The following is a 26,931-nucleotide window of genomic DNA, read 5'->3' as shown; positions in this document are numbered from 1 at the left end:
TGCGCCCCCTCCCCAGCCTCTGTGCCCCTTCCCTGGCCCTACGCTAGTTCCCCAACCCTGTGCCCCCTTCCCCAGCCCCCATGCCCCCTTCCTCAGCCCCGCACCCCAGTAAGAGAGGTGGCTGGGTGGTGCACAGGGTACCGGCTCCATCCGCTGGAAGCAGGGAAGCCGATTGCTGTAGAGCAGCCCCTGCTCTGAAAAGAGCAGAAATTTCCCTAAGCGGAGACGGAGCTGCTGGGAAGAGCCAAGCTTTGCAGGGTGGCTCCATCTCCCCCTCCTATAGACTCCTGTTTCCATGTCATTGCAACAGGACCGACAGCTTGCTTGGTGCACAACTGGGACAGAAGCAAACCTGTTGTCTGGGAGAAAGTTATTTCAAAGTATCCGCTGTTCCTCTTTGGGCTCCATTTGCGATTTTTGATGGGGATATTTTGCAGCATGAAATCCGCCAGCAGGCTATGTAGCAGGGGTTCAGACCATCTATAGGACAGCCCATCACAGAAGTCGCAACAAATGGTGAAAAAAGGAAAAAAAGGCCACTGAAACCCAGATGCATCCTTGCCTTTTGGTGCTGATGCAGCCTGGGTGGTGGGCAGCCAGCCCCACACGGGACAATACAGGAGAGTTTGCCTGTGCCCAGCATGTGCTCCCACACCTTGGCACCATCCACTCTGGCCATGCTCTGATCTCCTTGGCTGTCCCTTACCTGTGAGGGGATCTGGGAGCTCAAACACCCAAGCCTCTTGATACAGAAAAAAAAAAATACAGCATTTAATTAAAACCCCCATGACTTCAGCCCAGGGAACAGCAACTGGGAAGGCCCAAAATCTGCTAGGAAAATAAGTTAGGGAGAAATCCCCAACATAAGAAGGATATGGAAATATAGCAATGGGTCCAGAGATGGGCTATGAAGATGATTCAAGGGCTGGGGCACCTCTGCTATGAGGACAGAGTTGGGGCTGTTCAGCCTGGAGAAGGCTCCAGGGAGACCTTATAGCAGCTGTTCAGTACCTGAAGGGGGCTACAAGAAAGCTGGGGAAGGACTTTTTACAAGGGCATGGAGTGATAGGATGAGGGGAATGGCTTTAAATTGGAGAGGGGTGGATTTAGATTAGACATTAGGAAGAAATTCTGCATGATGAGGGTGCTGAGGCACTCGCAGTGGTTGCCCAAGAAAGCTGTGGCTGCCCCATCCCTGGAGGTGTTCAAGGCCAGGTTGGATGGGGCTTTGAGGAACCTGTTCCAGTGGGAGGTGTCCCTGCCCTTGGCAGGGGGTTTGGAACTGGATGGGCTTTAAGGTCCCCTCTAACCCACACCATTCTATGATTCTATGAAATAAAAGACAACTTTATTAAAATATACCCTCTCTGTTCTTTTCCCAGAGACCATTTACATTTCATTCTGCGCAGGCTCCCACTTTCACAGCAGCACTTCGGAGTCCTCCACACAGCTATCGGAGCGCAGCAGCCCTGGCATAAGTGAGCTGCCAGCTGGCAAGGTGCTGGCCTGGGTCCATGCTGAGCCCTCGCTGGCCCCCTCATTGGGCAGCAGCGGGACGTAGGTGTCCTCTGTGGGGCTGCCGAGCTGCTCCTCCAGGACATACCTCGTCTCCCACTGTTCATTGTGATGGACATCCACAGCCACCTCCGCTTGGGGAGAGCAGGGCTCAGAAACATCCCCAGGGTCCAAATCAGAGTCCGCTTGGGGGAAGCCTGAATCCTGGGTGGAGTCTGGGCTCTCCTCAGGCAGGCTGGTGTTGATGTAGATGGTGTCTCCGGATCCCCTGACGGCAGGCAGGTTTTCCAGCAGCTTCTCCAGATGGACCTTCAGCTGGGAGAACGTTGGGCGGGCAGCAGGGTCAGTTCTCCAGCATGCAGACATTATTTCATACCTGAAAATTGGAAGAGCAGCATGGTTATTTTGGAAGATGTTGCCAGGCACTGAGCTATGTACGGGGCTGAGGGGGGCATAATTCCCTGCTTCTCTCTAAACTGGGCAAACCCTGAGCTGCTTTCTATTAAATCAAAGCAAACTCAACTTTCTCCCTTAGGCTGTTTGCCCAGCTGCAGGGATTTATCAGCCCAAGCTTCTGTTAGAAATCTCTTCCAGTGCCTGGCACTCCCGGAGGGTCAGGCAGAGGCAGCCAGCTGCAGCCCTGCGATCTGCTCCCCGGGAACATCCCAAGTCCTTCTCTTGTCCTTCCCACAGTGCCTGTTCCCCAGCTGGATGTCAGAGGATACTGGAAACTCCCAGTGTCTCCCTGCAACCACATCACTGCAGGGTACACATCGTCTCCTCTGCCCTCTAACAGGCTGGATCAGGTAAACATTTCTTTGCCAGTTCCTTCGGGGACAGGCATTGGAGAAGGGCCTTGTAGGAACCACTGCGTGATTCCATGAAAATTTGCTAGTTTAACCATTTTTGTATTTGCAGCTCTTTGCCATGGAGGGGGTGTCAAACATTTTCAGCTTTAATGGCACTGGAGAAAGAAAACTCGAGGGAGAAAAAAAAATGCCTCAGGTACTCAGAAATGCAAAGTTTTGAGGTTTCCAAACTTTCCCTTTTCAGTTTCATAGATTTTAGGCACTGAAGGGCTCTGAGTAATTAGAGGGAATTTTATGGGGCAGAGAAGTGCATCACCACGCAAAAAAATTATAAATAAATAAATAAATAAAATCCTGTTTCCTCCACTACTAACTGCAGAGGGCACTGCTCCACAGAACCAGCAAAGTGACCTCTGCACTTCCCACCCATCCCACGCCACCAGTCCAGCTTGTCAGCCCTCTGTGCCAAGCCTGCAAACACATTTCTTCTGGGATATTAGTTGGAATTTCTGTGTGCAGGTTTGCCTGGAGTTAAGATGCATTTTTCCTCACAGGGTGATATGGTGCTCTGGGATCTGGCTTTTATTAGGCACGTCAAAACTCAGGAGATTATGCAAATATTAAAAGGTTTGAAGTTTCTTTTTCTCTGCTGTTTTCATTTAAAATTTGACCCACACCATTATTCTGGCCAGCTTTCCTCTGACAGCAAACCTGTGTGTAAACTCCCTGTTTGTCAACCCCACAAGGATGAAAAGGTTAAAACCTTGCCATTTTTTTAAAAAATCAGTCTTTAATAACCATGGTTTCTGAGGACTGGGGGAGGAACGGAGGGGGTGAGGTAGTCAGTGACTCTCTCTCCAGTACAAACCCATTGTACTCCCCTTGGAGAGGAAGTTTGCAACAGGTGAGAGCACGGGTATGCTGGAACAGTCTTTGATCGAGCTGTTGCGCACAGATTTGCGAGCTTTTGACCAAATTCAGTGCTAAGCCACAGATCTACAGCACAAGTAGTTGTTGTGTCCTTAAAGAAAGTCCATCAACAACTGAGAGCCACAGAGTGCAAAGAGCTGCACCCTACAGAAACCACCTCACTACGGGCAAGCAATGCAGGTTGTCTGTGGTCAGAGAGAGAGCAAAGGGGCTGTGCTACAACCCAGAAACAGTGTTACAATACTCACAGCTCATCCAAGCAGTCCTCAGGCTTTTTCAGGCGCTGCCCGTGGAAGAGGTACTCATAGATCTCGTGGTTCTGCACTCCTGGGTAGGGTGTCATACCTCGGGTCGCTATCTCCCACATGGTAACACCAAATGCCCACTGTGAGGACAAAGGGAAAGTGTGCTGAAAGGACACTTCCAGGAGGAATGAATGAGTCTTTTCATGGGGAAAGGTCACTGCCCAGTGTCCGCTGGGCCCTCACACAATGCTAAGAGTTGTCACTCAAGTCCTGCCTTCCCCAAAACTGGAAAAAATAAGCAATGCCACAGAAGAGGCAAGCGGCCCACTCAATAAACCTATTCCAGGACGCTGGGCAGGTAGCGCAAGGTCAGTATGCCCTGCTACCGATAGCCTCCCTGGCTTTGCAATTCCAAGAAAATGGAAATTCCATAAGAAAATGCAGTAAGGGTGGACAACTCAACCCAGAGATCAGTCCCCAGCTCTCGCCTCCTGCTGCCTGGCTCCATGTGGACCTACCACATCGCTCTTGGTGGTGTAGACACGGTCAGCCAGGGACTCGATGGCAATCCACTTCACTGGCATTTTTGCTATTCGGCCTTGACGGTAGTAATCACCACTGTAAATCTTCTTTGACAAACCAAAGTCTGCCACACACACTGTCATGTCATCCCGTAACCTGCCAGGCAGAAACAGGGATGACAAGATAGAAAAATTCTGATGTGCTGAATTCTGAAGCAGAAACACAAGACTGAGCTCTTCTCTCATGTTTCTCAAGAGTGAGGGAGGTTTTACGGAAGGAAGCCAAGCTGTGCTGTAAAACCACGGGGCTTCCACCTATCCAGGATGAAGCAGAGGAAAACAAACTCACATGCAGTTTCGAGCCGCCAAATCCCTGTGCAGAAAGTGCCGGCTGCTCAGATACTCCATCCCCAGGGCAATATCAACCATGAACTTCACTAGTGTCTGTAGGGGCACAAACTGGGAAGGGAAGATGCAGGTTAGAGGGTGAAAACCCTTTGTGAAGCACATTTGGTTTGATCTGAAAGGCTTCTCTGTCCAGGGCTGGTGGCTGACCTAGTGGTCTCACTGGACTCAGAGAGCACCAGGAGCCCACAGCAGCAGCCACTGTGGCCTCCCTCATCCTTGCTGGGGTAATGGCCTCAGACTGTAAGATTTATTGAATCACAAGCCTGCAGGAGCTGCAGATATGGGGACAGTTGTTTAAGCAATAACCCCAAGCACTGTCTGTCAGGCTGTGCCACTGGCCAGGAAGGCGCCATCCCAGAAAGCCACATCTCACTGTGTAGACACCCTTCGTGCCCCCGCACCCTCCTTCCACCTTTCTAGAGTGTAGCCTGCAACTATGTATGGCTTCCTTCTTGCCTTTCCCACTGGCTGGTTTCAGATCTCATATTTTGGGACAGAAAGCAGCTCTGCAGAAAAGGACCCTGGTGTAGAGCAAACTGACCATGGTTCTTTTTGTATCAATGAAGGCCACCCATGTAGCCAGATGCGTTATGCAGCTAGCAGGTTAGGAGAAGCTGTTCTTCCCCTTAATTTGGCACTGGTGAGGCCACATCTAGATGCTGTGTTCCATTTCAGGCTCCTCAGTAGGAGAAACACATGTTGGAGCAAGCCCAGAGAAGACCACTAAGATAAGACCGGAGGAGATGGTGTACAAGGAGAAGCTGAGATAATTGCACTTGCCTGGAAAAGGCAAGGAAAGAACCTCACAGGCTTCTGGAGAGCTGGATCCTACCATTGCCACCTGGCAAAGGTAGGAAGCAGGCTACAACCAAATCCACTTATGTTGTCAAAAAACAAAGGCAGTTTTGTCTCCAAAAGAGGCACGCTCCCACCTCGCTCCTCTGACTCAAGGCTCTTTGCACCCTGCACTCATTACCTGGGGAGCCATCTCCAGCCGTGAACGAAGCAGGAAGCTGTGCAGGTCACCATATTTCATGAACGGGAGGATCACCATGGGCTTGGGGACCTGCTGGGAGCTCAGCTCAATGCACACTCCTAGAAAACACCAACAGGTTGCACAGCTCCATCAGCAAAGACATCACACTTCACCCACAGACCTCAGCACTCCCCGGTATGGCTCCCCAGCCCAAATCCCAGCTGGAGGACAAGGAGTAACAGCCCATACCTAGGAGCTTGATGACATTGGGATGGTCGAAGTCCTTCATGCATGCTGCTTCACTAAGGAACTCTTCTATCTCCCTTTGGGAGAAGTTATCCACTAGGAAGCAGAGAAAAAGGAGGAGGCTTAAATTCACAAGAGCTTTTTACAACCAAACTATTGGGGGCATCTCCCTCCACAGCACAGCTCCTGCATGGGTCAAGGGAAGGGACCACGGGGACATGTCCTGCCATCCTTGGCTCTCTGACATGAGTGCCCTTCCTGGCTGGCACCAGGAGGTGTGGCAGAGACCACCATCCCCACAGAACAGTGCCAGGATGCAGAGACAGCACCTGAGATGGGTAGCAGGAGCACCAGCACCCGCTGGAACAAATGTCAAGTTCTATTGTCAGGGTGACTTACACTTCATGGTCTTCACAGCCACCTTCTGCACGGCACTTTCAGGCTGCGTGAGACGCCCCTCCATCACTGACCCGAACTCCCCTGCACCATGGGAAAGAAGCAAGCACTTTATCCACAGCATGAATCACCACTTTTCAGGACACCACTATGTCCCTGAAGATCTCAAATGCTGTAAGATGGAGACCTCATTCCCAAAAAGCCACAGGGGCAGGCTTGTGTCTCAGTAGCAGCAGAAGAAGGACATGAACCCAGGGGTCCTGGCACTTTGTTGTCTTGACCCACAATCTCCCCCACTTCCCAGGGCCTGGGGCTGAGGAATGATGTAGGCAACAGTGGCAGCCCCTGCTCCTTAGGTCTACCCCCGGCCTCAGCAGCACCAGCACTCACCCTCTCCCAGGACCTTCCCCAGGCTGAGGGCATTTCTGTCCACAACAACATCCTGCAGCTTCTGCTGGAGCTCACTGCTGACACCCAGGCTACCCACTGTGGGAGAGAGGAACAGGAGCTCAGATCACTTCAAAGGTGCAGACACGTTGCTGCTGCAATATCCATATCAATCTCCTTGCAGAGGGATAAAAATAATGCACTTACGCGTAAGTTCAACAGCTCTCCGGCAGTAGGACTTCTTGGCCGTATAGCTCACTGCCAGCTCCAAATCATTCCCACTGAAAGCGTTCCTGGTGGGACAGAAACAGACCCTGCTGGGCCGCGTGTGGCTGCTTCTCCTCCAATCAAGAAACTGCTGCTGCAGGGGCAGGTGACCTCAGCACTACCAGGGATGTTGGTAGTAAAGGAGGAAATGCACATCCGCCCTAATCTTTTTCATTTCCCTCTTATGGGATCAGCGCCATTGCCTACAACATCCGAGGAAAGCAGCCACTTGATAAACAGGCTAATCTGTCAAAGAGTGAGTCACAGAGGTTTTTTTGGGAGGAAATGAGATATCCATTTCCTAACCAGAGAGCAGTCTGTACCAGTAGGAATATGGTGCTGAGATCAACTGTCTCCTAAAGCGATCTCTTCTCTTGCCTGATGTTCCAGCGTGTCAGTGCTCTCTGTCAGCATGTGCAGCTACCACCGTTTAGACAAAAAGAAACTAAAGGCAGCTTTACCCCATGACCCTGAAACAGTGGTGATGGGCACACTGCTAGGAGTTGCTGTGCAGCCTCTCTGGTACAAGGCTGTGTCTAGCTCCAGAAAACACCACCACAGTGGACGCTTCAGAGCTCCTAGGGAGCTAGCATTGCAGGGAAAAAGGGACAATGCTACACCACTTAGGAAAAGGATCCTTACATACTCCCAGTTTCCAGGCTGGGATGGGAGCAATGCCATGGGAGATTAGAGTAGGTGAAATTCCTTCAACAGCTCCGTAAGCTCCCTTACTGAAATGATGCTCCTCCAAAGGAGTTAATTATATCAGGTTCCCAGTTTGGCAGTGGACATCAAAGTGATAGCATTTATAAGAAATGCTGCTTGCACCACAAATGTTTAACAAAAACAGTAGTTCAGTTAAATGCCACTTAGAAAGTCACAAGGGTGAGCAAGAAGCGTTGGCTTATTGTAGCAGAAAATAGCCCTTTGTCCACTTTATTATAACAACACTCATGCAGCCCAGTGGCAGTCGCTCTCTGATAGACAGGGCTGCTGCCACACATAGTCATCGAACCCAGGCAGATGTGGCATGTGACAGTGTAGGAGGACTCTCTCCAGATCACAGGATATTATACATCTTTGCTCTCTCACCTCCGTGTCAGAATGTAAACACCACCCTTTCATATCAAGTTGCACAAGTTTACTTCCCTTTAAAAATAGGAATAGTGAGCGAAGGTGAACTGCTGGGAGGGGAAGTATCATTGCTGCAGTAAAAATACACTCTGTCTCTCAACCCTGGACATAAAAAAATGCTGCTGGTGGGAAAGATGTCGGTACTGGTGGCAGAAGCCTTCTCCTCACATCCAGCGTGGGCTGCTGGCCACCCACCCTGCCTGCTAATGCCACACGCGCCTGCAACCTGCCCAGTTTAGGGCACCTCCACAAGCTGTCTTCCCTTCGGCTTACCCATATTTCGTTTCCATGCATCTTTTCTGGATGACCACGGACAAGCAGAGGATCAGCCCGACAGCAATGGTCCCACAGATAAATCCCAAAGCTACGATAAAGGAGTCTGCATTCCCGGAGGCTGGAGTCGAAGAGGGGGCTGAGGTTATTAAACCTAAGAAAATATCCTGTTAACGGAGCCAGTCAAAGTCCCAGTGGCTAAAACCAAACCCAGTAAAGCCTAGAGGGTTACACGGGAGAGGAGGGCATAAGGATTGAGGTGGCATGTGGACCCCGAGCTACCAAAGTACGCTGAAGACCCTAGATTCTGGGCCGATAGCCCGGCCAGTGGGGAAAGCATCTGAAGGAGGATGGAGAGATGCCAAATGGCACTAGCTGGCAAGGAAAGCACATGCTGCGTGCTTCCCCATCTTCCTCCCCTGCACCCATGTCATGTGGCCCAGGATGGGCATCTTCTTACCATTGTCAGGGATGAAGATCTCCACTGGGCTGCTGAAAGGTCCCACTCCCCCTTTGGTGACAGCAGCCACTCGGATGGAGCAGGTGGCGTTGGTGGCTACCACAGGCAGGACAGCCATGCTGGTATTCTGCCGGGCTTCAGCAGAGACATTCTGCTGGAGAGAGGAAGGGAAGAAAAGCCTGGGTTGAGGGAGATAGCGGCACATCCTTACAGCAGGAGGGAAACCTGGAGATTTCTTGCGAATTGTCCCCTTGTCAAACTTCTGCGTTGCTTTGCTTTCACAAAGCCAGAGGAAATGCAGCAACAAGCTATTTATGGAGAATAATAGCCCAGCCTGCAAGAGCTGGATGGGATCTGGAAAGGAGCTGAGCAGCGCTTCCCATTCAGACCTCACGCTACTGTCACTCTTCGCTTGTCAATGGCAGCGGGACCAGCAGCCTAAGCCAGCTGAGAGGCAGGATAGCAATCTTGCAAGGAAGGAGGAAAGGCATTTCATGCACTGGCAGAAACATGGATTTTGACCTGCCTCCAGCCTTCACTGCAGTTGGCTTGGCCACTGGAGGCTCGCAGCCCTCTCTGCTGCTGGCGGAGGATGCCTGTGGCTCATAGAATCATAGAATAACCAGGTTGGAAGAGACCCACTGGATCATTGAGTCCAACCATTCCTATCAAACACTAAACCATGCCCCTCAGCACCCCGTCCACCTGTGCCTTAAACACCTCCAGGGAAGGTGACTCAACCACTTCTCTGGGCAGCCTGTTCCAGTGCCCAATGACCCCTTCTGTGAAAAATTTTTTCCTAATGTCCAGCCTAACCTCCCCTGGCGGAGCTTGAGGCCATTTCCTCTTGTCCTGCCCCTGCCATTTGGGAGAAGAGGCCAGCACCCTCCTCTCTACAACCTCCTTTCAGATAGTTATAGAGAGCAATGAGGTCTCCCCTCAGCCTCCTCTTCTCCAGGCTAAACAACTTCAGCTCTCTCAGCCGTTCCCCATAAGGCCTGTTCTCCAGCCCCTTCACCAGCTTTGTTGCTCTTCTCTGGACTCTCTCCAGAGCCTCAACATCCTTCTCGTGGTGAGGGGCCCAGAACTGAACACAGGATTCGAGGAGCAGTCTCACCAGTGCCGAGTACAGAGAGACAATAACCTCCCTGGACCTGCTGGTCACACCGTTTCTGATACAAGCCAAGATGCCATTGGCCTTCTTGGCCACCTGGGCACACTGCTGCCACATGTTCAGTCGGCTGTCGACCAACACTCCCAGGTCCCTCTCCTCCAGGCAGCTTTCTAGACAGACTTCTAGTTTGTAGCACTGCATAGGGTTGTTGTGCCCGCAGTGCAGCGCAGCCCTGCAAGCCTCGACAGCCACAGAGCCTCAGTGCTCGCCACTGCCACTCCTCCACAGAGTCTCTCTGACTGCTTTCAGCTGCAGCACTCCTGGTTTGATTGTTCAATTGCCCAACCACAGAAAGTAGATCTTAGGACAGATATTTTCTGACTGTGGTTTTTGTGTCAAACTAACATTTTTTCCAGTTTTAAAAGCATGTTTCCTTGCCCAGTAACATGGCAGAACTCAGTGTGCTCTGTGGCACACAGCTTCTTCGTTGGTAAAACCACAGAAGAGTCTCTCCCCTGAAAATTTCCTGTCCTTTCCTGGCGTTCTCCAGCTGAGAAAGTGCCTGCTGCTGCTCTCCACTGACCCTCAGCTGCAAAACAGCTACCCGGTAGTGTCCAAAACATCTGGCAGGCTGCTGCAGCCAGCAGAGTGCTTACCCTGGCTCAACATCACGTGGACGAGCAAAAGCAGCAGCCGAGGGGGATCGGTGGGCAAGGATGAAATCAGAGCTGCTCAGAGGGAACCAGTTTCTGTTCAGTCATAAAAAAGCCACAAAACTGGATGCGAAACACACTCCAGCCCCAGAAGAATGCCTGCACCATCAGGCAGAAGAGTGAGCTGATACCCACTGCTGCCTCCATACCAGCACTCCTGCTTTCCTCCTGCCTCCCATTCACAGCATCCTTCGGCAAAAACACCTCCTTCCTTTACTACCAGCCTAAAAGTTCATGAGGATCCTTTCATATCACAGAAAGCTTTATTGTGTCATCTGAGGACAGAGCCCGGCTGATATCAAACAGCTTGCGGACAGCATGAGTGCTTTGGCAGAGTAGACAGCCGTTCTGGCAGGACAGGACTGCCAAAGTGAATGGTTTTTTAAGAGTCCTGCGGTAGTTGAGGAATTTCTTCTTGTCCCAGCTCTGGTAGCCTTGGCTCAAACAAAAACTGCTGGTTTAAGAATAAAAAATCCAAACTTTTTTTAAGTTTTTAAATTAGTTGTGGAGCTAGTTGTGGAGAAGAAGAGGCCTGCAGGTGGCCCTGCTCACACAGAAATACAGGACCCCCGGCTTTATCATGCTGGGGTTGTTAAACCAATCATTATTTTGGGTCATTTCATAGTTAGCCTGTCCGGCACCAAAGCTCAAAGACTTTATTTCTGAATAATCAGCAAGCACGTTGCTCTTGCACTTCAGTCTGTCTGTCCATCATCTCTAGGAGAGCCTCAGGGGTGCCAGGGAGAACCAGGCACTGCACCAGCCCACAGTGCTCTGCAGAAAGGTTATAGCACAGGCTTGAGCCCTTCTCATGCCTCTTAATTCCCCATCAGCCCTTATAAAAAGATATGCTGCCCTTGTCTGGCTGTGTCCTGATGCTCCAACACACAGTTTTGCCTTCCTTAGAATCTGGTCATTGGGCACTGGAACAGGCTGCCCAGAGAAGTGGTTGAGTCACCTTCCCTGGAGGTGTTTAAGGGATGGGTGGACGAGGTGCTAAGGGGCATGGTTTAGTGTTTGATAGGAATGGTTGGACTCGATGATCCGGTGGGTCTTTTCCAACCTGGTGATTCTATGATTCTATGAAACAAATCAGCAACAAACGCAACTGCTTCCTTCAGTCTGCGAAGAACCAAGCTCCTGAACTTACTTCCCGCTAGAGGGGTTTTTTGAGCCTCCTGAAAGTCAGCATTAATGAGAACAATTATTGACCAGGGACTCAAGCAGAAATTTCACCGCATAAGCATTTGAATGGGGAAATCTATAAAAAACAACAAGGACAACAACAAAAGATAATGTCCCAGGGCTTAAAGGGCAAGTCTTGGATTTTGCTTTCTGCTTCAGAGCCAACAATATGTCAGCAATTTTTTTCTCCATTCTAGTCACAAGACTGTAATATTGTTTCCTGACTTCCTTTGGTCTGGATCTATACATGCTCTTTTTCAGAGGCACAAAAGGAGAACAGAAAATGCAGCATCCTACAAAAAATAGGGTGTGAGTCACTTTTTCCACACCGGGTTCAGGCTGCCAGTGCCTCTCTGTGCTTTCAGCCTGGGACAGAGGAACAACAAACCACAGCACAGAGGTGACAAGCTGGATACATCTGCGCAATTATCCAGAGGCTCTCTGACCACTAGCAGAGCCTGGACAGGAGACTAACAGAGATAAACCAGGACTGGCCAACCTTAGCAAATTCCTGAAGGCTACTTCCCAAATCCTGGGAAAGGCAAGCAAGGTTGTGTTAGATGACTTCATATGCTCATAAACAGGCCTCTGGCCTCAAATTGTTCCTTGAGCTATGGAAGTCAGTGCCATGGGTTTGCAGATGAGTTAATGCATAGAGTAAGTCCCATCTGAGTACAGAACGACTCAAAGTCCAGGGAGCAACTTCTCCCAAACACCTTAGGATTGACTCCATTGCTAAAAGTGCCAAGAGATGCTGCCAAACCTTGACCACCACTCCAAAGGCCTCACCAAAGACTGTCAACACCGGGAAGAGCATCTCACTTCTAGTTTAGGAAACAGGAGCCATGGTATCAAACCTCTTGCTCCCTTCAGCCAGAGTTGCTTCTTCCCAATCTTAACGACTTTGGACATTACCATGAGTGACATAGACACGTAAGGAAAGATGACCACTTGTATTAAAGAAGCCAAGATGGAAGCACAAGACAGCAGACAAATGAGCTCAGAAAGAATATATAGAAGCATCAAGACCAAACTAGACATTGCTGTTTGATGCCTGCTGGGATATTTTCCAGGCTCCAGCCATTCTTCCCCATTCTCTGTTGACTCACCATCCACTTGGAGTTCTGCCACCTGTACCAAATGTGATAGCCCTGCAGTTCGCCGTGGATCCTTCCCAGGGGCGGCTTCACCCACCGGATCTCAAGGGAGTAGCTGGATTCATTGAATAACACTGTCACATTCAGTGGTGGAGTATTCGGAGCTGCAGGAATCAAAGAGAAAGAAGGTGAGGGAAGCCAGGTGGATGGGTGTTGGGACAGCGTAGGCTGACGGAAAATGAGCTGTATCTCAACTAGAAATCACATGGTATTTCCTACAGCCTTTACTATTTACAGCAGGTGACCACCTGTGGATAAATTTTCCTATTTCCAATCAATAGAATAGAGATGTTCCACCCTGCAAGCAGTCATGACTATTGACCAGCATCTCATCCAGAGAGTCTTGCCTGAAGCATAACTGCATGACTGAGGTGGGGAAACCCTTCTTGGTCTTTGCTACTCACTTCCTACCTCCCTCAGTGGTGCTGGCAGTTATCCAGGGGCTAAATGCCGACCAGCCAACTTCATTCCTGCAGGAAACACGGACGTTATAGTCTGCCATGGGCTCCAGCTGCTGGATGTGATACACATGCGGAGGCACTGAGGTGTTGAAGAGCAGAAGTGTGAGGTTGCTTTGTGGATCAGCTTCCTTGACCTTAATTGAAAATCAGTCCACAAACAGGGATTAGTCAGCAACAACCTGCAGGGTGAGACGTGCAGCAAGAATTTTACATCTGTAAACAGGATCCAGAGCCCTGCCTCCCATCAAAACACCATCAGGGCCTTGTTCCTGCATGCTGGCTCATCTCTGCCAAGCCAAAAGCTGATGGAGGGTCCTTTGTGGGACCAAAGGCAAGGGCTCCAATGCACACAGAGAAAGAGCTGGCAGGGGGAACACAGCAGAGATGTGTGAAATTGCCATCACTGTGGAAAGGAGGAGGGAGAAATGATTTGCTTTTTCTTGTGGTATTAAGCAAAAGGAATAAATAAAATAAAATTACCAAGCAGTGAGTTCCAAACAAAGGAGAGTCCTTTTTTTTTGTACAACACATCATTAACTCACAGGACTTATCACCATCAGATGTTGCAGGACTCATCACAGACCTCATTGGACTCTATTTAGCAACATGGATTAATTCAACATACTAGAAACAAGTCATGCTTTTGACACAAAGAGAAATTGCTCTCCTCACAGAGCTTACTGTTGAGCACCCGTGTAGCTGGCAAACAGCCCTTGCAGCTCTCTAGGAAGTATCTCATTTCATGGGAGGCGCCACAAGAGTGGCCTGGGTGGGTACAATGGCAGGAAAGAGGGAAGAGCAAGTACATGGGACAGCAGCGCAAGCGAGACTGTCAACTAGGAAGACAACCCACAAGACATGTTTCAGTGTGAGCCATGAGCAGAAAGTCTCATATTCCTCTCAAAAGCCTCCATGTGTGGTTTTGGGGTGGCAATAAACCTGTCCTCATACTCGAATAACAGGAGTATGCCTCTCGGTAGTCCAGGATGCTCAGGATGATCTCAGCATCAACAGCAGTGGTATTTTCCAGCCAAAATGAAAGAACAGCCCTCAGCCTCATAAAGCTGAGAAGATGCCCAAGCTGTCACTAGATGTTTTGGGGAAGGTAAGCAGTGATCAGATGAATGTGCAAGCCATTCCTGAAAGCACCACTGGGACTGGTTGTTCTCGTGAGCATTGAGCCCAGCTCAGCTATCTCGATCCTCAAAACGGCTTCCTGAGAGAGTCCATCAGATTAATGAATTTTTTAAAAGATCAGGCTTTTTCTAAACTAAAATAGTTTGTACTTGGCAGGTGTGGTAACAACAGCTTCCCTTTAAGCACCAGCCTGCTCAGAAATGAGTCACTTGGTTGGTGGGCCACACTCCACAAGTGAGGGGATTATCAAAGGGCACAGGAGCAAAAAGGCTTAGTCACAGCTGTGTTTTTGCCAGAAATCATGTTTTCCAATTCGAAAGGCTATTTCCGAATAATAGACCGTGAATGTTAAGTCATAGGAAATTCCTTGGCTCTCCACCCTACTTCCCGAGCTCCAGCTGGAAGGCAGCAGTGGATACAGTGCTAATATTAGCTGTGGTACCTTTCCTCCCTGTAACTCCTTTCACTTTTACCTGCTCTCAAACATTGCCTCTCTCCATGCATTATCTCAGCTGGAGTACAGATTAGCCAGTATAAAAAGCATCCACAAGAGAGCAGGCAATGGGCTTGAACCGTGAAACCCAGAAACATGAAACAGGAGCAGGTGGAAATTACTTGCAGGGCTTTACTCACGCAGATGGCATTCCCTGACTGGTCCTGGAGACAGGCAACCCCTCAGCTCCTTCCCAGTACTTGAAAGGAGTGAAGAGGCGAGAGAAACCTCCCCTCCAAACCCTAGTGGGAAGGCTGTTTGGTTGGGAACTGTCTGACCACGAGGTAGAAGTAGGGACAAGCATGTGCCTGCAGCAACTCAATGCTTGCAAAGTCTTCCAAAGAGCTACTTGAAGGAGTTCTGGGCATCTCTCCATGAAGAGTCATGACAATCTGACTGTCTTGCCTGAGGGGAAAGATTCTTGCAGCTCCCTCCCACAGACTTCACAGGCACAAGCCCAGATGGGCTCTTTCAAGTAGGCAGTTCACCTGTTCCCACTGCCCCTTCTTTCTGCCCTCACTCATCCACATCGCTCTTGGGACAAAAGCCTGCTTCACACCCACTGTATCAGACTCTCTGCAGGATTCCTTCCACCAGCTTTCACTGCTTGCAGTAGGCAAAGCAAAGGTGCTCTTCCTGAGCAGACACTGCCAAGCTCACCTCCAGCAGCATCTTCCAAGCCTCCTGTCCACCTCAGCAGTGCCCCTGCTACCCTGTGTCCCAGAACCTGGGTGTTCTGCTTGCTGCCAAACTTGGACTCCACAGCATGCCACCACAAACTGCACAGCAATCCAGACCACAGGATGCGAGTGGGACAGGGCACCTTTCAAAGCCACTGGGAAAGTCCAACTCAATTTGCCCAAACCCACAGCCTGGCCAAATCCATGAGGTTCGTGCCAGGCCACACTGATCTCCACCTGCCTCAGGGCATCCGTATACGGGGAAGTCACAAGGCAAGGGGGGCGCCGCAAATGCTTACCTGAACACTGCAGCTGTTCAAGGCAGAGAATGCATCAAAGCCTGGCACCCAGGATATCACAATGCTGTGGGCCATTCTGTTGAGGACACGCACGCTGGCAGGTGCAGATGGTATTCCTGCAGGGAAAAGCCAAGGGCAGTCAGCTGGAGGCCCAAATGAAAACATGGCATGTCTGGCTTGCTCTTGGCAGCTCCCGCAGCTCAGACCAACTGCATGTCAACCCCAGATGTGACGCTGGCTACAGCTGTGGTAGCATCCTTCATCAGTGCAATGTGGATGTTTCAGACCATGGGACAAGGAAACAGAAAAAAGTCCTTTGTAGAACTACTTTGACCATGTTCTATATTTGTGAGGTCTCTGGGCTGTTTAGAGGCAATGACATATTTTGGGGAACACCTTCCTCATATTGCTGGGGTGGTTCCCGTCAGCAGTGCAAAGAATTTCCACCATTTCCTATGGAAAAATTGTGAACACTGCCCTGGTTGTGAAGGAAGGAAAAGAGTGATACAGCCCTTCCGAAATCTACACTGAGCCTGACAGTTCTGCTTTCAAATGTGCTTTTTGCTGTTTCCTCCCATAGCAGCAATACTGGGATGACAGAACTGCACTGGGTGACTGTGGTATTGTCCATCCCACTTGATTTTAAATACAGGTTTAAAATGAGCAAAAATAACTACCAGAGTCCTAAAAACATCTCCTTCAGCTCATTTAGAAAGACTGCTAGGAAGGGTGGAGATCACGATAGCTCCTGCTTGGACACACGTACTTAACAGGTAAAGTGAGCATCGCATTGCCGCTTACCTTTCACATTGACCTGCCCTGGGTTGGATGCGGTCAGCCCTTTCCTGTTGTGAGCCTCGCAGCTGAACAGCGCCGTTTCATTAAGACCTGCAGAGGCAAAACCAAGGACCTGTTCACTGGGCCTGCACAAAACACCCAAATCACACTAATTCTCCACCTGCTGCTCACAGAAAACCCTTGAAGCTTCATTCGTTGCACTATTTTGGCAACACAGAAGACCTTGTACTTTGCACTCATCACTTCCCTTTGCGGCATTTCTGCGCTGACTGCCGTGGGGTGACCCCTGCCAATCCAGCTCACCCACCCCTCATGCTGCAAGCACACATGTGCCATCAGTGCGAGATGTGGCACACCAGGCAGGACTGTACATTTCCACGGTACCGTTGCACAACCTCCTGAGTAAGCACTTGTTTTGTGTTCAAATAGGGAAAGGCAGAAAGCAGAAGAGCCCACTACCACAGCTTGAATCAGATGACCTATTGCCTTTCAAAGATTGCTCAAATCTCCCAGCTGGTAATGGAGAATGACTGCTTTTGGGGGGTCACTGGAAATACCCGAGTGCAGATGGCTGCTTGCTTTCCCCTGGGGTGCTGGCATGATTGGTGCAAGGTGAATCTGGACAGCAACAGCGCTCAGGCTTTTTGTCTCATGCAAAGGACATTACTGGAGGGGCAGGGCTGTTCCTCCTGGGCACGCCGCTTGCTGCTGCTACAAGGTGAAGGACTTGCCACAGTTGCTGGCCATACTGAGCGTTTGCTCACACCAGCAGCAGTGCCTCTCAGTGCAATGGGGCTCCTGGACCAGGAGGGAGACTGTTCAAATGACCTGACCTAGTATGTGTCAGTGGGATGCAAGAACATCCAAGAGGAATGAGTCACTTCTTCCAGCTTTCACTGCCTTTTAAAGCCTGTCTTTGGACGCTAAGACGAGTCAGTCATAGTCTGCCTGATAATTAGCAAGTGACATTCTCCTCATTAGAAAGTTAAGAATTCTTTCTTCTCTTTTTTTCCCTGCAGCAAAAACACCATGGGTTTTATGCTACATGGACTTTTCTCCCTGTGCTGCACCAGGCTGGCAAGGAAACATTCTGCAGGGCCGACCCAAGGTCTTCTGGAGACATTAAGAAAGGAGCACCAGTAAAGCAGCCCGTAAGAGCAGCAATGTATATGTTGGCATGGCCAGAGGCTAGAGGGAAAATCTGCTTCAAGCTTAAGAAAGAGCAGTGTAAGTGTCCTGCCTCTTCAGAGGAAGAAATATCTGGCAGTAGTTAGAGGGGTTTGAATGGGGGTTCCTGCCCAGTGGTCCCTAGGGCTGTTGAACAACAGGCACAGAGAGTGCAGGATCAAGCCATGCTCCCAGTGACAAGGATGGAGCAGGAACAGGCTGGAATTCATTTTTGCAAATGGCTCCTCTGTGGCACCTCTTCCGCAAAGCTGGGCCCCCATGCCTCTGTGAGATGGACGTATTTTATGCCGCACTTCCTGGGAAATTTACTTACACTCAGCTTTCCAGCCAAGTGTCAGCAATGTGCAGTGCCACACAAAGATGAAGCAGGCTGCAACGGGCTTGTGAAAGAGCACGGGAAAACAGCCCCAGCCTTAAAGGAGGTGTGAGGCCAAGGGGACACTGTGAGATGACACAAGACACATTCCCACCCTGCTTTTCCCGGTAGACACACAGAGGTGTCCCAGCAGGCTGTGGCAAGGATGTTGCATAGCTCACCTGGCACAGTCAGGACTGATGGTGAGATGTGGGGCTTCTCATTGAGTTGGACGTTGTTGCGAAACCAGTAGATTTCCACAGGCTCTGGTGGGCCCACAGCTTGGCATGTTAGGTTGAAGGGACTGTTCTTGGTAACATTCAGCTTCTCGGGCTGACGAATGAAGTGTGGGAGCCCTGCATAGACACAACCAGAAAATCAAGGGATTCAGAGAGCTCAGCAACACAGGCCCATCAACAACTCCAAACTGTCCTGCCAGGGGCTGTACCCAGCTCTGTCAACAAGTCCTTTCAAGTCCTTTCCCATCCAGGACTCCCTGTTTCTGGAGGATGGCTCGTAGGTCCCAGATCACAGTCCCTAGGAGTGTTACTCAAGCAGAGACCAACGCTCCACACCTCCAGCATATCCACCCTAGCCTTCCTCCAGCTCACCTTCCAGCTGCACCAAGATGGGATCTGACACCACCTCCATGCCAGAGATGTTGAGTTTGCAGACGTAGGAGCCGTTATCTGAGCGCTGGGCAGAATGGATGCTACCAGAGAGAACAGAGACAAGTCATGGGTCTGGTGGGGAGTCTTGTCCCACACACAACCCCCACAGGAGGACAAGAGCAATGCCAACCTGACAGTGGGTTTCAATCAGTACCAACCACCCCACAGCAAACACCAAGCAGAAGTTGGGCTTGCAAAGACAGGCTTTGGTGGCTAGGGAGCATCTGCCTGTCCTAGTTCCATTCCCAAGCTCCTACCAGCCCTCTGACCTCCTGTCTCTCCCTGGGAGCCAATGCTCAGAGCATCCCTACAGGAAGAAGGGCACCAATTACCTGAAGGTGGAGGTCATTGCTACCTCCTCCTCATCAGAGATCTCAAACTGGCTGGTGGCAATGCGGTCCACATGCAGCTCCCTTCCATCCTTCCATAAGGAAATGCCTGGGGCGTCTGGCCTGAGCAGCAGTTGAGGTACTTTGATGGAACAATTAAATGTGACATCCTTGTGCTCATTAATTACAATATGTCGCACAGTGGGGTTAAACTTAATTTGACGTAGAGAGCTGGGTGAGGGCACCTCCTGGGACTGCTCTGTGCTCTGGTGAGGCCAGTGACCAATGGTGGCCACGCTTCGTGCAGGACGATGGGACTCTGTCAACAGGTATGGCCTTAGACCTTGATTTTGGTTGGCATTGTCTGCAAGAGAAAACCTCAGTTTTGTTACCATCACCAGCAAGAGCTCCCCTCCAAAACCCTGCAAAGCCACACCGCTTCCATTAATGATCAAAGGCAGTTGTTCATTTACAGATGCTCCAAAAATTCAAAATCTCTAGGACACCTCTTGTAAGAACTTTGAGGAGGAAACACAGAGCTGGAGGCTGTCCCAAGACTAAGTATGTCCAAGCAGTGCTTTCAAAAAAGACTTTTTAAAACAAACCAGAGCAGCCCAGGCTAAAGAAAGTGCTCGGTTGCTTGTCTTTCAGCAGGAGAGAGGCAGGAACTATTTCTGCTGCATTGCACCCCCGGGACTGGAATATAAAAGGAACCCTGGGCAGGAGGAATTTGGGACTTTACTCTAGCAATCCCCTTTCAGGGCCTCATCTCAAGCACTTTCAGCTGGAGCAGAGATTGAGTCCCTGGCAAAGATTTCTCTGATTTGAAGCTCTTTGCTGGTGACACTGCTCCCTTTCCAGGACAGGGTGGGCTACTCTGAAAGAGGGAGATGCTCTCTGAGTCACCCACAAATGCTTCAAATGCTTTTGCTAAGCTAAGCGCCCCCACCAAGCTGCTTTTCTTGGAAAATCGGATGCAGAGAGATGAAGAAATGCCTTCAGACAGCGTGTAGGAGCCAGCTGCTGTTAAGTGTTGTTCTCCCAGGGTCTTTTCCTAGACATTTTTCCCAAGGGAAGTCTATTTACCAGTTCTTTCCAAGTGCTTTGTGTCCCCACCTAGAGATCACTTAAAATGCGGGGTCCTGTAATGGCGTTTTCCCTCTCCCTCTCAGCACTTCCCACCCCAGCCACAAACAAGACGAAGAGCACCTCTATATAAAGCGATTCCTCCCAAAACAAAACTGTATTTTGAAAAGATAAGATCCAGACAATATACCAGAAGTACATGCTTTAGCTAGACAGTTTCTGAGCTTCCTGAGGCTTTCACAGACACACAGAAATCCCAAGCGGAGTGGTAAAACTCCCTTACTGCTTTCAGTAAGCAAAGGCACGGTGCCAGGCAGGAATTTCAAAATTAACCTGCTTCTTCTGAAAAAAAAACCTCCCTGTTCACAATTTAAAAGACAATACTGCAGGTAGAACACACAAACTTTTTGTTTAACCCGAGTTCAGCTGAGTTTGGTTTGAGGCAGGTCTTAGCTCCAAAACATCAAAGGACAAGTTTTTAAAGCTACGTCACTGCAATCGTAAGTAATGGAGCATAAGCCTAGTGTGCATTCCTGAGAGCCAAGAAACACAACCTAATTTTGAGGCTGGATATATTCCTTTGCTAAATTGTTCACTATTTTTAACCCTCGAAAAATGTTACTTCTAGACAGAAATTCGAGAAGGGATTTCAAGTTCGGCAGTGCAGAGGAAAGCGTGAGTTTCTCCCTGGCTCTTGCACAAAACAATGGGTTTCCCTTTCAGAGAAAAAAAAAGACCCTATGCTTTTCCAACCTGCTTCCTAAGCTTTACCATCCCAATACAAACAAAGCCCATGTGACTGCTGCAAAACACAGCGACTGCCATTTACTTGCAGGCTGGGTCACCAGTTCTCAAACAGCCAGTCTGCTCCAAAAAGATTTGGCAAATAGAAAAAAGCGAGCAACCCCAAATCCCTTTCCTTCCCCTGTTCTTCCCAGAGGTTACCCAGACTGAGGCCACTCGCTGCCTGGCAGAATCCAACTTCATTTAGCTGTTTTCATGCTCTATTTTGAAGCTTTCCGGCTCTGGCTGCAGCAGTTCCCCCCGCAGGGACCCCTGCCCGGGAAAGGACACGGCTGCATGCCTGCTGTCCCTGCCCTTGGCAAGCGCTTCGCCTGGTGCAGCATCATATCTGCTCACCCACAGCTTGCTCTGGGCAGCTTCACGTTAAGAGACAAAGAGCAAAGATGATCTCAGCCTTGTTTTCTATACTGATTAAGTGGAAAGAGGTGCTTGCTGGCCCAGGAACAAAATACTTCCCTTTCCGACTCATGTGACAACAGGAATTTCTCATATCTAGTGCTGCCTTTGGGTACCCTTTCCACCCCCATCCAGCTGTTTGAGATATGGATATCTTCACAGTGTCTTAGAAGGGATTTTCCCTGTGCGGCAGGGCACCCCTTACCCGTGTCCAGAGCAATTCACTTAGGTTGGGTCTAAAAGCCCACGCTAGAGTGAGCTATGCCTTCGAGGTACGTCTGCGTGGGGGGTGCCACCCTGGAGCAGCTCCCCTCACTTACCACAGCTTGGCCTGAGGGATACACTGGCATGGAAATAAATCCACTTGCAAGCACAGTGCTGCTCTCTTGAAACACCTGGGTTCACAGCAAAATTAAAAAGGGCTAGCAAACACAGATCTCATTGTGCAGCCTGGCGGGTCTCCTTCTCCCTGGAAGATGGACTTTTAACAGGAAAATCTGCTTGCTATTAGAGGCAAGATACTTTATTAGGGATGAAAACAAAAAGCAGCGAGTTGCACAGCAAGTCATTCTGCTTCAGTCCCAGTAAGGAAGGTATTAGAAAACACTCAGGTCTGCCAAAAAGCTTCCTACTTCCCTAGCCCTGGATTTCCCATTACTGGAAGTAATTCACCTGCTGTCAACAGCTTTCTGCACAGACACTTGTTGAGCTGACTTTCACACTCAAACAGGACAGGAGCATGACGTGACTAGGGATGAAGAGCCTCTGTAACCCTGCCTGTGAGGTTTCCTCCTCCTGGTCCCCTGGGAGCTGTCAGAAGTGAATTTATCCTGCGGCCATATCTGACTTCCAAAGAGACTTTAGAGCTTCAAATACCATTTGTATAAGCCAGTCCAGGATTCCTGGTTAAACCCACAGCAAGTTCCCCTCACTGCAGATTGTGGCTGTTAAAGGGTCAAGATATTTAACTCCACCCTGCCCAAAGCAAACACTTGCATTCCCGTATTCCCTGCTAAACCCCATCTGCACACCGACTCCAACACTCCCCAGGATCCTTGAGCACAGGCTATAAATCCCCAGCAGCTCCCAGCCTCTGACCAAATGTTGGTCAGCTCTGATGACGGCACAGTGTAAGTCCAAAAATACCTGCTGTTGCCTTTTTGCCTTTCTTTTAGCAGGTAACTAAGCACGTGGAGCTGAAAAAGTGACAGCATTGCAAAGCATGTTCCTGTGCCACAAACCACAGTGCTTCCCAGTGATTTCTCCCAGCACCAGTACACAGTTGGCTCACAGCTAATGGGATAAAATCCCAGACCCGCTGATCTGTCACAATTTTTGGTGCCTGCCTGTTGTGGTATCCGCAGCAAGCAGAGGCACATCCCACAGCCAACGGTGCTGCAGAGGCAGAGCTGCGTCCCAGGACAGCAAAACCTGCTCTCTCTGGGGCTGGCAGAGATCACTGCTGAGCTTTCCCCCAGGATTTAAGTTTTGCTGAGGTCTGCTGGAGATGCAGGGGACACTGGGGTGCCCATGAAACTCTGCCGACAGAGTGAAACGGAGCAGCATCAAAAGATAAAATGCTCCCCGTGTGCTCCGGACAAATGCTACTCGCCGGATCACTGAGGACATCCCAGGCATTCCCTGGCATTCCACCCCGGGACATCCCTGGCATTACAGCCCAGGACATCCTAGGCAGTACAGTCTGGGACTTCCTAGGCATTACAGCCCGGGGCATCCTAGGCATCACAGCCCAGGTCATTCTATACCGGGAGATCCTAAGCATTACAGCCCAGGACATTCTATACCGGGAGATCCCTGGTGCGCCATCTCGGGACATCCCTGGAGCACCACATGCCATCCCGGGACATCCCTGGTGCATCACATCCCATCCCGGGACATCCCAGACATCCCACCCCGGGAAATTTCCTGCATCCCACCCCGGGACATCCCCTGCATCCCACCCCGGGACATCTCCTGCATCCCACCCCGGGACATCTCCTGCATCCCACCCCGGGACATCCCCTGCATCCCTCCCCCGGGACATCTCCTGCATCCCATCACGAGACACCCCAGGCACCCCACCCCGGGACGTTCCAGGCATCCCCCCCCGGACACCCCCCGCACCCCCCGGACTCACGGGCCGCGCTGCGGGGCGGGCGCAGAGCCGCCAGCAGGGCGCAGAGCAGGGCGCAGCTCCCGCCGCCCATGGCCACCGCGGGCCCCGCCGCGCTCTGCAGCCCCCGGCGCCGCCGGAGCGCTCTCGCCCCGCCCGGTCCCGCCTCCCCCCGGGATCGCGGGCAGGGGCGGGGACGGGGCAGGGAGCCGCGGGGAGTCTCCTTCCAGTTCTTCGGAACTTCGCTGTGCGGGGGAGGGATGGATTCGTCCCCAGGAAGGTGTTCAGGGGCTGTGCTTGCGGGTCCTGAGGACAGGCTCCTTTCTTAGAGCCATGGAGTCATGGAATGGTTGGGTTGGAAGGGACCTTCAAGCCCATCCAGTTCCAGCCCCCCTGCCACGGACAGGGACACCTCCCGCTGCATCAGGTTGCTCAAAGCCTCATCCAACCTGGCCTTGAAGACCTCCAGGGATGGAGCAGCCACAACTTCTCTGGGCAACCTGTGCCAGTGCGTCACCACCCTCACAGCAAAGAATTAATGATATCTCGTCTAAATGTACCCTCTTTCAGCTTAAAACCATTCCCCCTCATCCTGCCTCTGCACTCTCTGATAAAAAGCCCCTCCCAGCTTTCCTGTATTCTCTTTAAGTACTGGAAGCTGCTCTAAGGTATTCCCAGAGCCTTCTCTCTTACAGGCTAATCAAGCCCAACTCTCCCAGCCTGTCCTCGAATGGGAGGTGCTCCAGCCCTCGGATCATCTTCATGGCCTCCTCTGGACTCGTTCTAACAGATCCATGTTCTTCCTGTGATAAGGACTCCAGAACTGAACACATGATTCCAGGTGAGGTCTCATGAGAGCAGAGTTGATGGGCAGAATCCCCTCTCTCAACCTGCTGGTCACACCTCTTTGGACACAGCCCAGGACACTGTTGTCTTTCTGGGCTGCAGGTGCACGTTGCCAGCTCACATTGAGCTTCTCATCTGCTAGCATTCCCAAGTCTTTCTCCTCAGGACTGCTCTCAATCTACTCTCTGCCCAGCCTGCAATTGTGCTTGTCCTGACCCAGATGCAGGACCTTGCATTTAGCCTTGTTGAACTTCGTTCATGAAATTCATTAGTGAACTTTGTTCCGAGCCTCCCTATCCTGCAGAGTCCCATGCCAAGAAGGTAGGGACATCACTGGGGGACCACATACAGAACCTCGTGTTGGTGTCTAGTAAGGGCATGGTGGGCTGAAAGCACCACTCCTTTTCATTTGCCTGGAGCAGTACAGCAGAAAAGCCGGGACAGAGACAAAACCAAGACACAATAAGAAAAGGAGGAAGACCCAAGTGAAACCCGTGTGCAACACAGGCCATTTAATGTAAGACATGAAACAGAACAAGTCTCCTGATGGCACAGGAAGGGAACAAGGGGGTTTATGGGTATTCAGGACCTGACCCAAAGACTGGCCATGCCTGAATAAGTTTGAGACTGAGCCATATCAAAGCCATCAGTGTTTCTCCCACCACAATTGGACTTGGAACAGACTGGGATTTGGGCAACTGTCAACCTGACTTGCAAGGCTCTGCTGCAACCATTCTGCTCCCTGCGCAGAAAATTCTTTGCAACTATGACAGAAGTGTTAACTTTCTTTTCCAGCAGCCTGCTATAGTCTTTCCAAAGCCTTGAATTTAGGGAAGGGGGTGTAAATTTTGTGTGATAAGCACTACGTAAGCATCAGCACTCAGTGGCCAGTAGATAGTTCATGATGATTTATAATGAGAGCTAGTAAGGACAATGCACTTCCCAGACTGTTAGAAAGAGGAGAACTCTATGAAATCCAGTCTGATTTTTTTTCCAGTTGGGAAGAAAAAAGTTGGGTGAAAAAAAAAGAACAAATCACTCCCAGACTTCTTTGATTTGAAAAGCTGCTTATTCATTGCATATTCTCAGGCCCTGATGACAGAGACTGAATTTCCCCCTTCATTGCCTCTTTCACTCCAGACCAGCTTCTCACATCTTGAAATGATCAGCAGCTAAGGAAGGGCGCATGTCGCTAGAGGCTTAAAGGGGAGTAGAAACATGTACTAAGGCTGCTGCAAGAAGACTGAGCAACTTCAGTGGTGCCTAAGAGCCAGCACCTTCCATGCAGCTCCAGCAGTGTCGCTTTTTCTCTCAATTTTGAGTGCATTCCAATGTCACTCAGGGAGTAGGAGGAGATGGGGGGGCGGACAGGCATTTGTCCCTCTGTCTTTCCCAGCTGGCTGTTGATATGAGGCTGTGATTTGCAGTCAGCCTTTGCCGCATGGATGCCCTTTCATCTAGCTGCATTCCCCGTAGCTGCTGGCTTTGCAGTTTTGGGGAACAAAGTAATGCAAAGGCTTTTGGACTTCACGGGCTGCAGAGTGGACACAGCACCTCGCATGAGGATAATGTCATATAACTGCCCCACTAACACAGAGTAAGGAAGAAAGAGCAATTTCTACAAAAGAGGAGGAAAAAATTCAAACAATGAGAACACATGGGGATGTAAGGAGGATTTAAGCAGCTCTCTAAAATCCCCTAATTTGGGTCATTTCTTTATAGTAGCTTGGGCTTTGCTCAGGCTAGTGTGAACTAGTCTCCAGCTCAAAAGGGTTTGTTGCAGTTCATTTGGGCAGAGTTTGATGGGAAGAAGTGGCTGGTGCACGGAGAAGGAGAAAGAAACAGAGAGAGAAGAAACCAGAGGAGAAACTTGCAGGCCAGGTTCCTGATAGGGAAGGTCTGGAAGGAGCCATCAGGAGACAGGCTGAGCACTGTGGCTACTCTGGTCACAAGCAGCTTCTACCTCGCCCAGCATACTGCCATCCTTGGTCTCCTTCGAACAGTGCATAGAATAGAGGCTCAGTAGCAGCCTCAGCAGCCTTCCTCCGCACAGATTATGTCTTCTCATACCTCAGAACCCAAACTCAACAGTTACTGGGTTTGCACACAAATAGCTTGTGGTTTTTGGTCCAAAGTACCTCTGTGCCCAGGCTCACGAGATCTTTCCAAGTTGCATCCCCTTTTCTTACTGCCTGGGGCTGGGCATCTGTTGGCATTTGGTCCTAAAAATACTTCTCAGCCTTCCCCGGCAGTGGGGAAAAAAACAAACAAAAAAGCAACTTTCCAGAGGAAGGGGAACGGAAATAAAGAATAACCTTTAACTGGAAACAAAGGCTGCCTGTCTCATCTGTCTGAGTGCCAGGATCCAACCCTAAACTAGCTAAACTGGTTGTGCTTGCAGCTCTCCAGGTGCTGTAGCGCAGGGCAGAGCACATGGAGGGAGTTTACCTACCTCACCCCTTCAGAAGGAGGAGGTCAGAGCTGAACGTAGATAATTGCACAGGTATCCACTGTTTCTGAGCCACGCTTTCAGCCCCTG

At 50.4% G+C, this 26,931-nt stretch overlaps 1 protein-coding gene across 3 annotated transcripts; it reads right to left on the bottom strand.

Moving 5' to 3' along the window:
• Positions 1-1,274: 1,274 nt before the first annotated feature.
• Positions 1,275-23,646, bottom strand: MERTK (MER proto-oncogene, tyrosine kinase). Of its 3 annotated transcripts, none has more exons than XM_069850281.1 (19): positions 23,571-23,646; positions 19,151-19,511; positions 18,759-18,859; positions 18,330-18,503; positions 16,608-16,694; positions 15,807-15,922; positions 13,148-13,331; positions 12,689-12,840; positions 8,568-8,721; positions 8,108-8,228; positions 6,641-6,726; positions 6,437-6,532; positions 6,050-6,130; positions 5,654-5,746; positions 5,405-5,523; positions 4,370-4,479; positions 4,018-4,177; positions 3,503-3,639; positions 1,275-1,891 (listed from the first exon to the last, which is right to left on the bottom strand). In XM_069850281.1, exons 1-19 carry the CDS (start codon positions 23,638-23,640, stop codon positions 1,420-1,422), a joined length of 2,874 nt encoding a protein of 957 aa, XP_069706382.1. In that variant the 5' UTR covers positions 23,641-23,646; the 3' UTR covers positions 1,275-1,419. The 3 variants fall into 3 exon arrangements, with proteins under 3 accessions (XP_069706382.1, XP_069706381.1, XP_069706380.1); XM_069850280.1 differs by having other exon boundaries at positions 1,276-1,891; positions 8,108-8,261; positions 8,568-8,718; XM_069850279.1 differs by having other exon boundaries at positions 1,277-1,891; positions 8,108-8,261.
• Between the last annotated feature and the right edge of the window lie 3,285 nt (positions 23,647-26,931).

The sequence above is a fragment of the Phaenicophaeus curvirostris genome, chromosome 2 (genome assembly GCF_032191515.1).
Source record: "Phaenicophaeus curvirostris isolate KB17595 chromosome 2, BPBGC_Pcur_1.0, whole genome shotgun sequence".
NCBI lineage: Eukaryota > Metazoa > Chordata > Aves > Cuculiformes > Cuculidae > Phaenicophaeus > Phaenicophaeus curvirostris.
This window is presented reverse-complemented; position numbering and strand designations above follow the sequence as displayed.

Bases quoted from the DNA above. Each gene is read 5' to 3' on its own strand.
- MERTK (XM_069850279.1), bottom strand. From the start codon at position 23,640: ATGGGCGGCGGGAGCTGCGCCCTGCTCTGCGCCCTGCTGGCGGCTCTG. The intron at 19,512-23,570 runs GTGAGTCCGGGG...TTTCTCTTGCAG, and splicing joins CCCGCCCCGCAGCGCGGCCC to ACAATGCCAACCAAAATCAA. The intron at 1,892-3,502 runs GTGAGTATTGTA...TCCAATTTTCAG, and splicing joins GAGGACTGCTTGGATGAGCT to GTATGAAATAATGTCTGCAT.